This window comes from Leguminivora glycinivorella, chromosome 25 (assembly GCF_023078275.1).
Source record: "Leguminivora glycinivorella isolate SPB_JAAS2020 chromosome 25, LegGlyc_1.1, whole genome shotgun sequence".
Taxonomy (NCBI): Eukaryota; Metazoa; Arthropoda; class Insecta; order Lepidoptera; family Tortricidae; genus Leguminivora; species Leguminivora glycinivorella.
The window spans coordinates 10,771,658-10,784,659 of record NC_062995.1 but is presented as its reverse complement, the minus strand read 5'-3'; the positions used below and the strand labels follow the sequence as shown (position 1 = coordinate 10,784,659).

Genomic DNA, 13,002 nt, shown 5'->3' with positions numbered 1-13,002 from the left:
TGCACATTTTCCGATTTTATAGATGCCGCGTTCTAAGTTTACCGTGCCTGGGGTTGTCAGTTTATCTATTTTTAATTCTTTGTGTCATATAACTTCTTTGAGAACTACTGTCCCTCAATAAGTGACATTTATTTCTCGACAATTCCATTCCTTTTTATAGCAGACAATGCAGCTGTTTGAAAAACAGTGGTTCCTTCTCTGTGTATGTGTAAGGTGTTGAAAGGTTTTATTTACTATTTGAAAGTCATAGCTTCGGACACAAGGCCTTGTTATTTTTTCCTGTAGTATTGTAATGAACGCATTTGACATTTTGATTATATTCTTTTCTCTATGTCTTCCTTTAAAACAAATACAGCAGCTATTTGTTAATTTCTTATACGGTTTTTCATGACCATGAGGTATCTATGAAGATAAGGCAAAATCGCTGTAATAATACATACATACATACAATCACGCCTGTATCCCATAAAGGGGTAGGCAGAGCACATGAAACTACTAAAGCTTCAGGGCCACTCTTGGCAATAAGGGGTTTAAAGAAAACGAAACTGTGGCATTGCAGTGACAGGTTGCCAACCTCTCGCCTACACCACAATTTAACCCATATCCCATAGTCGCCTTCTACGACACCCACGGGAAGAAAGGGGGTGGTGAAATTCTTAACCCGTCACCACACAGGCAGGCTGTAATAATTGTTTTCACAATTTTCTAGCTTTCCATTTAAGTTGATATTTTATATTTTCACTTTTGGTGTCATAAGGCCTCTTTAAAAGGAGAGCCTAAATTTTAATAGGTGATGAAGTATAGATAACCAACCTTAGTTATCAGATTGCTGTCGATATACTCAAAAATAGGTCTGAAAACCCAAGCAAGTGGTTAATATCCATTATGCCACTCTATACAGAGTGAAAGGTTTGAAGATTGGCGCAAGACCATAAATGAGATCCAATAACATCTCATATTCTTAACAGTCATTAGGGGAAAATATTGATCATCATCACTTGAGGTTCATAGTCATAGAAAAGTTTCCAGACTATATAATATATGAAGTGAAACTAAGTAAGTTTAAATCTACACAAGAACTTAGAAAACAACTTGATATTGTTATAATGGCAAGAGAATCCTCTCTCTCTTGTTTCGAGGTCACAAGAAAATTAACAAAACTGAAGAAGTTCAATTACTGAGGTCCTCCATACCTCCTTTAGGTATATTAATTTATCAACATCACATCAGTCCCACTGACTTATACAAGAATGAAACTGGTCCCATCAAGGGGTACCAGTCCAATACATTTCACTTAAACTTGTGGAGTATAAACTCAGATAATTTGCTTCGCTTATTAACCCGTAGTTTACCTAATTGTATGTTAGACACCTTTATATTAAATTGTAGAATTAAGGCATTTTCAAATTCAGCTAGTTCTTCTTCACCTTCAAGCTGTGAGGTAGTCACTTTAGAAATTTCATTGGTACTTGTTTGTTTACAATTTTAAAATACTGATAAAGTTCAGTATTTAACCGATTTATTATAGTGTGTAATTTTGATGAAGTGATGACGCTTTGTTCTGATTTGTTTTTAACTCATGGTATTTGTGCACATAATAACTTGGTGTCAGTGGTCAACTTCTCTATATTACTAACAAATGTGGATACTTGGGCAAGCAGGCTTTGTTAATATTGGCATAAAATGGTTGATTCCAATAAGAAGTATTTTAACAACGTCAATTATGCGGTTATTTCGTAGTTCATTTTCAGAAAATTTTCATGTGATTAAATTGCAAATGATGAATCATTAATATTTCAATTTTATGTGACGTCAAACAGAGCGATTCATAATAACACTATAATGATGAGTACCTATACTCAATGCGTAAAGATATTTTTAGATGAACACATTCGTACAATACAAATTTGCGTGGAATTTCATTTATCATTTGCCAAAAGATGCAAAACTGAACATGTACAAAACGCCTTTATCATTCATATCCCCTGACTTTAAAGTAGTTAGCTTTTACAACACTCACCGAGTCTTTCAACATTTTGCCCCAAGGGCGTCCTTGTTAGGGATTAAACCCCAAACCTCTTTGCTGTGCCTGCTTCCCAATGAGCCATAAACCCGAATGTCTGCATTGGGACCACAGTGGCTAGAATTAGCGTAGATTTATCCTGGTACTACCTCCCTGTGTAGAAACGGACTTCCCGTCATATTTTCAGGTAATCAACAAGTAATTTCACTACCTTTGTTTATATAAACACATATTTTGCCGGTCACAATATATTTACATTTACAATCCTTTAATGTCATATGTCAAAGACAGACGTTCGGAAATCGACTGTTTTTTATGCGTGTTTATCGATCACATCGATTTTTCATTTATGTTTTAAGAACCAATAATTACAGAAAGCAATTATTTGTCCTTTTATTTGTGTATTAATTTTGTTAATGTTTAACATATTTATTAATTTATAATAAGCATTTGAAAATAAAATGTTGTAAGTACTAACAAACCTCGTAAACTTGAGCTCAACAAACTTCGTAAACTTGTACTTATCAAACTTCGTAAACTTGCACCAATTGTCAATCTCACTTTGTCGAACAACCATAGATTTAGAATTATTAAACTAGATTGTTTAGTTAGGTCAAAAAGTGTGTCCACATGAGAGGTAATTGTTTGGGCTGGTGTCCCTCTCGCACTTGCTGACAATGTCAACATTATTCAGTGACGTCATCACTGTCATAAATTGGGGATACCAGTCAATTTTCAAAGTTACTACCAAATCTACTAACACCCAATTGAAAGTATTTTTTAATTATACAAATCTTTGATTTACTGGCATCAAAATAATTACATTATAATTATTTTCAAATTTTTTGAAATATATCAAAACCCTAGTTTGAATATAACATTAAAATAAAATAAGAAGTTATAAAGTCAGGTAATATACAGATAATAATACTACTAATATGGGAACCTCATTAACACTGGCAACACGTGCGAGAGGGACACCAGCCCAAACAATGCCCTCTCATGTGGACCGTTTTCGCTAGTCTGATACGATCGACTTTCTGTTTCAGTAATAAGGTTAAATTTCGTATGGCAAAAAATGTGATTGAGCTATCCCCTGTAAAGATCTTTGCGAACAACAAACAAACATTCTTTATCAATATTTCTACACATATTGGTATGAAGGGAAATCACAATAAAATAAGTATACAATTCGTACATTCATGCCTAAATAAAAGAGCAATATATCTTTATTATAACACACATAACGCAAATGCTATGCTGCCAATTTCTGTGTCCATCTCGTGGCTATCACTTCTACTCGACGCTGGATGACATTAATAGTTTCAAATCAGCTTCTTCTAATACCTGTTAAACCTATTTTTCATTAAATTGATGAATGTAGAACACAAATAAATGGTTTTAAATGATATGAATCACACATCCCATGAACTGACGTCTTTATGCAATTTCTCAAATACTCAAATTGTACTTTTGACTCTACTTTCTGTGATTTTAGCAGTGTCTCCCCAGCCACTACCAAATATCCCAGCATCTCCACCAATTTTGTTCCAAACTCTGGGGAATAAGTTTGGAACAAAGAGAATTAAAACATTGCCTGAATTCATCTCCAAAGGTTTATCAACTATAACTGCTATCATTATAACTCAATCTGTATAAACGTCAGTCAAGCAAAGGAATGATTCATACCTTTGGTTAGCAGTGGCTACACTGCATGTATGGAATGACTGTTAGAGCCTTTCTCTAACCGCTGTCCTCGTTGCTTCCACACTGGTCAGCATGACTGGCATCTCAAGATCTGTATTAAAAAGGGGTAACTATGACTTACAAAGTCACTAAATTATCTCTATATAATATCACACATTTAGTTCTATGCAAGTATTATTACAAGGTTAATCTCATATTATATTCTTTCCATTATAGGTTCTCAAATCTCACTGCAATCATTAATTCCAAGTTGCTTATTAAAGTTATCACAGTTCCAACTATTTCATCATCATCATCATTATTATGACCATCATCATGTTCATTCCCTTTGAACTACATAAATGTAGTACTTAAATACATATGTAAAGTATCTCAAAGATACTTTCCAGTCACCATTATGGTGCATCAATATTCATACCAAAGTACTACACAAATAATGCAGTAAATCAGTAAACAAAGTCAATTTCTAACAACATTTGTCTTTCATTATAGTTGCTATTATCTCAACTAATGTATTGAGATATATCAACTCAATTCAGCATATTCAGGATACAAAATTCCACATATGATAGTCAAACTCAATATGAAAGCTTTGTAACCATTCTCTCACAAAGTACACTTCTCAAATATAGAGAATAAATGCAGATGGTATATCACATATACAACATCAGATCAGTATAATGTCATCTTAAACATAATCATTGCAATTATCTTAACACCACTCATAAACACAACTATGGCAAGTACATTGACACCACACATAGATCAACACATTACAGATTATTAGATATATGTCATAAACAACAGAACACCTCTGTAGTACACACATTATCAAAGCCACCTTTTGGTAAATCATAGATGTTTCATAAACCACATTATCATAGCCACTTTTATCTTTCATATACCACAGAACCTCTCTGTGGTAACCACATTATCAATGCCACTTTTATCTTTCATATACCACAGAACCTCTCTGTTGTAACTACATTATCAATGCCACTTTTATCTTTCATATACCACAGAACCTCTCTGTTGTAACTACATTATCAATGCCACTCATAGATACATTACAGACTTAAGGCTATACACTTACATAGCGTCACAATCACAACGCCCCACATCAATGGCCAGCGCTTGACAAATACTTTTATGGACCCAAACTGTGTACGAAGGTTCGTCAACCTCCCAGAAAAGCGCTAATCTTGTACACATGCCTGACTGCCCTTACAGTGTTCACCATCTTGGGGGGTCCTCCCAGAGGATGCGTGAACCCATGGCCTTCAGGCGTCAGCGGCCGGGTCTAACAAACTCATCCGGCGCTTACCAAGGCCGGGGGCGACTCCAACCCCAGCCAAACTCATAACTTTCCTCATATTAAATAATTATAGCACAATCACCAAGGCTGGACCACACCCCCAGCCTCTGGTTGCGGTCGTACCAGCATCAGAGTTACCCGATGCCTGGTCCCAAACTATTTGGGGCCGCGCTGACTTAATAACAGCCATGATTGCCTTTTGACGCCCTCCATACGCCATTGTGTTGCAATCATGCTCTTTTCGTATTGCCGTCTCTCCAGACGCAAAAATCATAATTCTTAACTTAGTCTAAATAGACATAATAGTTATATTTCATAACAATCACCATTGCATTTTATAACTCTGCCTCGGCAGACTCCATCTTATGGTGCAACAATTGTTACTTCTACAAATGTTCTTAATATGAATAAACATGGAATAAACTCCAATTCAACATATTATCAACAACAGAAACACCATCATCGTAAACTTTGTAATAATGCATAGCAATAATATTCAATCATGAAAAGTTAGTTTTAGGTTAAATGTACGAGAACGTTTTGGGAGAATAACTCCTCTTTTATCATAGAGATATAAAACACCACTTAGCTTTCCCTGATGACTCAGCCTTCGATGAGCACTGACTCGAATATTATTTACATAATTAAATTCAACACGCCATAAAGTGACAAACAGGTTTTTACCGGTTTGAATGGAGGTTGTTTCGTTCAGTTGGTAGTGTTGCCAGGTAACTCGCGAAACGTCGCGACAGAAACCGCTGGTCCTAGAGATTCCAAATTAGCACGTAGGTTCCTTATATAATGTAGTCGCTACGGGACGAGACGGGACGGGCCGGGACAGGAATAAGGTTAGGGATAAGGATAGGGATAGGGACAGGGACAGGGACAGCGACAGGGACAGGGATAGGGATAAGGATAATATGGGTATCGTTAGAGAGATATGCAGGCAGTGTAAAACGCAGTGCAAAAAGCAGGCGGCTCAGTGGGAAGGGATCGTTGTTGTAAGGGATAATGCAAGAAAGTACTTTTTACCCACCGACCATTAGTGTCGAAATACGGGCTATGTGGGTTGTATATAAAGGTTTCCCCAGCGTATATAGAATACATACCTACTCATACCAGCTACCTACGCTGTGGTCGATGTGGTAACATTTCTACAATCATTGCAAGCATTTCTTTAAAAACAATAGTATTATGTGTAATCGAAATAATCGCAGACAAATGTACCTACAGAGAAACCTACGGATCCAAATGAAAATCTTAATTTTTGTATACGTTTGAATAAAAATACTTTTAGTACGCGGGCGAAGCAGCGGGTAAAAGCTAGTATACAGATAAAAATACTACTACAATGGTAACCTCATTAACACTGGTCACACGTGCGAGAGGGACACCAGCCCAAACAATGCCCTCTCATGTGGACCGTTTTCGCTAGTCTGATACGATCAACTTTCTCTCTCGGTGATAAGGTTCAATTTAGTATGGCAAAAAATGTGATTGAGTTGTCCCCTGTCTTTGTTTAGTTGTTTTGTTTTCGTGACGCAATGGCGTTCGATACTGTTTTAAGCGCTAAGTTTTTTTTGGCGGGAACGTTGAACTGAAAAGGCGCGCTGCTGAAAATATTTTTTGTAAATTTAAATTAATTTGTACATTTTAACTTTTCACTGTTATTTTTAATGTAAAATAGTCCTTATAGTATTACATACATACATACATACATACAATCACGCCTGTATCCCACAAAGGGGTAGGCAGAACACATGAAACCACTAAAGCTTCAGTGCCACTCTTGGCAAATAAGGGGTTGAAAGAAAACGAAACTGTGGCATTGCAGTGACAGGTTGCCAGCCTCTCGCCTACGCCACAGTTTAACCCATATCCCATAGTCGCCTTCTACGACACCCACGGAAAGAAAGGGGTGGTGAAATTCTTAACCCGTCACCACACAGGCTTATAGTATTAGTTTTGTAAATATATAGTTTGTGCGTTCCCTCAATTCCCATCATGGGGGGAGGGAAGCGCACGGGGAAGAGCGGCCGCAAGCGGTCGCGTATTTTAGGCGAAAAACCACCGGAGGCGGAGGCAATGGAGTAGGAGTTACCTTCCTCCTACTTTACGGAGACACTCACCAAGAGATGCCTATTAAACTTCAAACTTCAAACTTTTTTATTTTGCAAGAATACACGTAAATACGGTCTTAAAACTAGGGAAGTGTCAGTGTATTCGACCAACAGGCATGCAAAAAATACTTAAACAGATTAAAAATGTCAACATGTAACTAACCTACCTTCGGAAATTACAAAACAATAAATTTTAAATCATGTCAAAAAATAGGGTAGGTTCACATTAAAGGTATTAATGGTTACAAAGCTAGGCAGAACGGAACGGTTATACATTCAATGTCAAAATAAAACTAACACAAAAACAATACAGGTAAATCAAAATTTGAATTGGAAATTGGAAAAAAAATTGGTTGTCTGTAAAGTCGGTTTACGGACGGTAGTTTAACGTGATAACGTCAAACATTACAGTAGTATAGACAGGGGCGGTCAGAGTATAGCAAAAGGGGCCCGATTCTGGGACTTTTTTCACGTTTTTTTATTTATTTATTTATTTATTTATTTATTAAAAATACACAAAAGTTAACAGTATTTCACCAAAGCACTTATGTGGTAATATAATTATGTACATGTTAAATTGACATAAATAAAAGCAAACACACTTAAAAGTTAAACTATGGTTATTACATTAATCACCTAAGGAGTGTAGAGTCTTAGTGAACCTTAAGAGTTTTCTGTAAAACACACCAACACTATCAGCAAATATGTCAATATCGTCTGTCTCCAACATGATGCGGTTAAGAGCAGCTCGGGCTCGAGCGGTGCGCCGGCCGCCGCGAACAGGCGCCGCCGCCGCCGCGCCGGCACCGCGCCCGGCATGCCAACCACCACATTCGCTCTTGGCACTTGCAGCCCCATTCTCTCAAGCACGGATGCGTCATCTACTCTATGGTGAAACAGTTGGCGGTAATGCATAATATGCAGCAGTTTCTGTCTGGTTTCTAGAGTTTGAAGACCAACCATTCCTGTTACGAATAGAGATAAAAATAAATAAATAAAAATAAAAATCATTTATTCATGTACCAAAAATAGCAGTTATAAACAGGCCATAAACTATATTAACACAAAATAGGCTTCACCATGTCCGTGCCTGAACTAGGGAGATCCTGTATCTCAGGCAGAAAAAATAACTTACAAACTAAAACAGGGAAATTATTTGATAATATCATGTGCATTGCATAGGTATTCAACTAAAAAATAAATAAATTACATTACAGATTTATAAATAGAGTAGGTTACCTACTTAAAACTATTATAATTTTAAAAGTACAGCAAAAAAAGATGATAAGCCATATGTAATACTTATTGCTTATTAGCATTTTGATGAGTCAACAGTTGTATTTTATCGCATCAGCGTAAGGATACATAGGTAGGTGTATTTATTTGTAAACATTAAGTAGCTCTGTCTAGGTTATTTCTAGTTATTTTAAAACTGTTAGTAAGTTTTCCGTGTCTTCATAAGACATTAGTTCTAGAGCTTTCCTTGTAACTTTTTTACATTCTGCGTAGCATAGATGATATATGTGATAATCTGCGTTTAACTTATTGTACAGCCGCGGTCCTGAGACATATGTAGAACCGCTGTGAAAAGCATGCTTTTGGTCAGTCAGCCGGTTGCAAACCAAATCTTTCCGTCTCTTGTTAGTAATGTCTGAGTTGTAAGGAAGTGCTTTATGTTGTTTTAGAACAGTGCTTAACACGAATAGCTGTCTTACAGATAATACTTTACAGGACTTATATAATAGGTTAGTAGGGTACAGGAACGGTCGGAAAGTTGAGACCTTCAAGATAGCTCTTTGTGCTCTTTCTACAATTAAAAGCAGGGTTTTGGCTGCTCCTCCCCATGATGTAATGCAATATGTTAATAACGATTGGCAAAGAGCAAAGTATACCTGGTCTGCATTATTAATTTAAGGTCCAAGACATTACGGAGTCTTTTAAACACGTATATCAGCTTACGAACTTTATTACTTAACGCTTCAATATGTGGTCGAAACGATAACGTGTCATTGACTATAACACCCAGGTATTTAATTTTAGTTGCGGGAGTGATGAAGGGACAGTTACAGCTATTGCTAGCAACTCTAGCAAGGCAGGTATTGCGATGAGCGTAGATAGGATGGTCAGATATATATTGGTTATTTTTCATGAAAAATCGAACATAATTGGTTTTATCTGCGTTAAGTGTTAGTAGATGATATTGTAGCCAATTATTTACAATGTTAAATCCTAGTTGCGCCTGCAAGTATGCCTCTCTCTCCGTCTGTGCTGAGAAAATTAAGGCGGTGTCATCAGCATAAGATATTATTTTACCACAATCGAGCGGAAGATTGCAAAAGTCATTCATGTAAATCAAAAATAGGGTTGGGCCAAGGATACTTCCTTGTGGGACCCCAAAAGCTTCATTTTTAGGTCAGAACTGATGACGTCGCCCACCTTCACACACTGAAAGCTGTCACTGAGGTAGTTTGCAAAAAGGTCAAGTTGTTTTCCCCTTATTCCTAAGCTTTGTAGCTTGCGTAGCAGTAAGGTAACAGAGACGGAATCGAAAGCTTTGGCGAGGTCGAGGAAAATACCAATCGTATGGTTACCCCTGTCAAGTTCTAGCGCAATGTTTTGAGTCAAATGATGAACGGCGTCGGAGGTTGATAGTTTAGAACGGAAACCGAATTGTGTATCTGACAGAAATGAGTTTTTTTCTAAGTACTGTACAAGCCTGTTGTTAATAATTTTTTCCAAGATTTTAGATATAGCAGGAAGTAGGGATATAGGCCTATAGTTTGTGATACTATCTTTGTTACCGGACTTATATATTGGAATTACAATAGCTTTTTTTAGACACTTAGGAAAAATTCCATCAGATAGGCATTTGTTTAAAATATGTGTTAAAGGAGGAGCTAAGATATGTTTAAATTGTTTCACCATATAGGTATAATTTGTCCAGCAGTATTTTGTGGTCAACATAGTCAAAGGCCTTAGTCATATCTATATAGACTGCATAAACTGGACGGCTCTCATCCATCCTCGTGTATATTTTTTGCAAAAAGTCATGTATGGCAGTAGTAATGGACAGATTTTTCCTGAAACCTTTTTGTTCATCACACAAAATTTTATTACATGCGAAAAAATTATACAGCCGATTGTAAATCGCCTTTTCGAAGATTTTACAAAATATTGTCAACAGAGCTATAGGTCTATACGAATTCATGTCCATCTTGTCACCCTTTTTGAAGAGCGGCTTAATAATTGTAATTTTAAGACTGTCAGGGAAAGATCCTTCTTCTATAGGTACACCTATTCAGTATAAAACTTAGTACCGGGGAAATTGTGTTTGCTACTGCTTTAACTACTTTTGTTGTAACAATATCATAGCCCGTGCTAGTAGTGTTTTTAAGATTTCTAATTATTTCGAAAATTTCGTAAGGATCGGTAGGTTTCATGAATAACGAATTGTGTTTATTGTGGGTACGTGATAAGGTTGTGTGTATGGGTTTGTTGCAATTGCTTTTAACCTGATGAACAAAGAAGTCGTTGAATTTTTTTAGCAATTTCATTTGCATTAAAAATCTTTTGCTCATCTGCAATAATAGCTGAGATATTTTCTTTTGGAAAATTTGTCTCATTGTTATTTATAATTTTCCAAGTGGCTTTAACTTTGTTTTTCTACTCCCGTACTGTTATTCGTGAGTTACAAGGTCGTGCATAGAACTTTAAAACCCTACATAAAAGATGTCAGGACAAGTCTATCTAGTCTATACCCTGAAAACATTTAGTAGCAGTCGCACGATATAGCTGTTTTACAGTTCAGTAAATACATTGCTACCAACTTAACAAACCAATTCGCAGAGTCGAGACTCCTTCGTTTTCTGCTGCGTTCATTGGCGACGCGTCGAATCGCATTCAAATGTATAGAACTCGATTCAACTCGGCTCGATTCGTCTTAGTGGCCAGGCTTCAAAGAACCATACCATAGACAGTTTTATTTTCATGTTTGCACTCAAACTGCATATTCAAAATGGTAGGCGGTCCACCTAGATAACTAAGATGACTGAAAGTAGGTATTTGTTGAATTTATAATTTTCTTTCAAAATAAGTGCTTGGTCGTAGAAAAAGTATTGTATGCAACGGTGTTTAACTGAGTCAAAAAATGCTCGTGGCGTCTTTATTAACAATTTTCGGCTTCGCCTCAAATTGTTACCCACGCCACTCACCTTTTTTACCTCTTTTAACCACCAGTTGCATAAAATACTATTTCAGCTGTCAAGATTTCATAACGAGTACACACACATCAAGTGAGTACGATAGAATTGTGTAAACCGGCACAACGAGTTCAACCAAACGTAGTGGTACTCTTGTTTACATAATTAGAGAGTTCAATTTACTTCTACACCGGTGACCATAATATCGTCACCCTAGTTCACAATCGTACTAAGATCTTATAGTAGCAAAAGTAACACGCTTTATTGTACAAAAAAAATACACATGAAACAGGGTGCGTAGCCGAATGGCACAAACGCTCACGAAACGAAACGCTCGTAGATATCTATCTCTATCGCTCTTGCGTATTGGCGCGACAGAGCCAGACTACCTTTCGCGGCGTTTAGTTTTCGTTTCGCGTCGGAGAAATGCCATTCGGCTACGGCACCAGGAAAGAATAACACACCAGATCTTATGCTTATGCACTAAGGTAATTCATCATCATTTTCGCCGTAATTAGTACAACTGTGAACTATGGTAACGATTTATTTGTTTTATAACAATGTCAAGTCATGTCAAGTCATGGTGAGAGTGAATGGTTTGCCTTATTAACTTTCGCCTATTCTGCTTTGCGAGTGCCAGATGCTTCTACTGCTGGCAACCTGACCACTAAAGTTAAACGGAATATTGATTCTGCATTGGGGTTCGGCGACGACTTGGAGATAGACACAAGGGCTCCCAGTTCATCCTCTGCATTTAAAACGATTGAGTCCAAAGTATTCGAAGGTGATCTCAGGGGGCAGTACGTCTGCTAATGTCAGAGGACTCAATAGCTTCACCGTCTGCTGAGACACTCGCCGCCCTGCAGTCTAAACACCCGGCTCCTTCTCGACCGCTAATTTACCCACAAGAGCCGGATATGTCCTTTGCTCCTTTATCGGTAGAGGTAAAGGACGTGGCTCTGTCCCTCGGTTCCTTCAACCCTGGTTCGGCCGCTGGCTTAGATGGCATTCGTCCTGCTCACCTAAAGGAGCTTACGTCCGGAGCTGCGGGTGATAATGGTCTGCGGCTACTGGAGTCCACGACGAGGCTGTGCAACTTCTTGCTTAGTGGTCAGCTAAACCCTGCTGTTTGTCCGTTTTTGTATGGGGCTTCATTGTGCGCCCTATTAAAGAAGGACGGAGGTATACGGCCAATTGCAGTAGGTAGTACGTTTCGTCGCCTGACAGCCAAACTAGGGTGTCGTGCTGTGAAAGAGGAAATGGCCACATACCTCTGTCGCTTTCAGTTGGGGTTTGGCACGAGGTTAGGATGCGAGGCCGCGATTCACGCAACGAGAGCGTTTGCGTCGGACCCGAGCAACGAGGGGTGTGTGATTGTCAAGCTAGACGTTAAAAATGCCTTTAATACCATTGAGCGTGATGTCCTGTTAGCTGAGGTCAGGGAAAAGCTACCCTCTTTGTATCCATATCTTTTTCAGGTGTATGCGTCCCCCTCCAATCTGTTTTTTAATGGGTCCCTCATATCTTCCCAGGTCGGTGCCCAGCAGGGAGACCCACTTGGTCCCCTTGTCTTCAGCCTCACTATTCATAAAGCTATATCGGCGCTTAAATCCCCGTTGAATATTTGGTACTTAGATG

At 37.8% G+C, this 13,002-nt stretch overlaps 2 protein-coding genes across 3 annotated transcripts in view; both read right to left on the bottom strand.

Moving 5' to 3' along the window:
- LOC125239117 (zinc finger protein 782-like) overlaps nucleotides 1-13,002 on the bottom strand; it is a 106,205-nt gene that overhangs the window by 32,816 nt on the left and 60,387 nt on the right. The window lies entirely within an intron of this gene.
- LOC125239126 (zinc finger protein 782-like) overlaps nucleotides 1-13,002 on the bottom strand; it is a 47,742-nt gene that overhangs the window by 13,750 nt on the left and 20,990 nt on the right. The window contains exon 4 of one of the 2 annotated variants that reach the window (XR_007178495.1): nucleotides 3,713-3,821. Coding sequence is in view for 1 of the 2 variants with exons in the window: in XM_048146629.1 (XP_048002586.1) it covers nucleotides 3,798-3,821 (24 nt within the window). In the remaining variant the exon portion in view is untranslated. Of the gene's footprint in view, nucleotides 1-3,543; nucleotides 3,822-13,002 lie in introns of those variants that run through there. The other variant, XM_048146629.1, reaches the window with a different exon arrangement.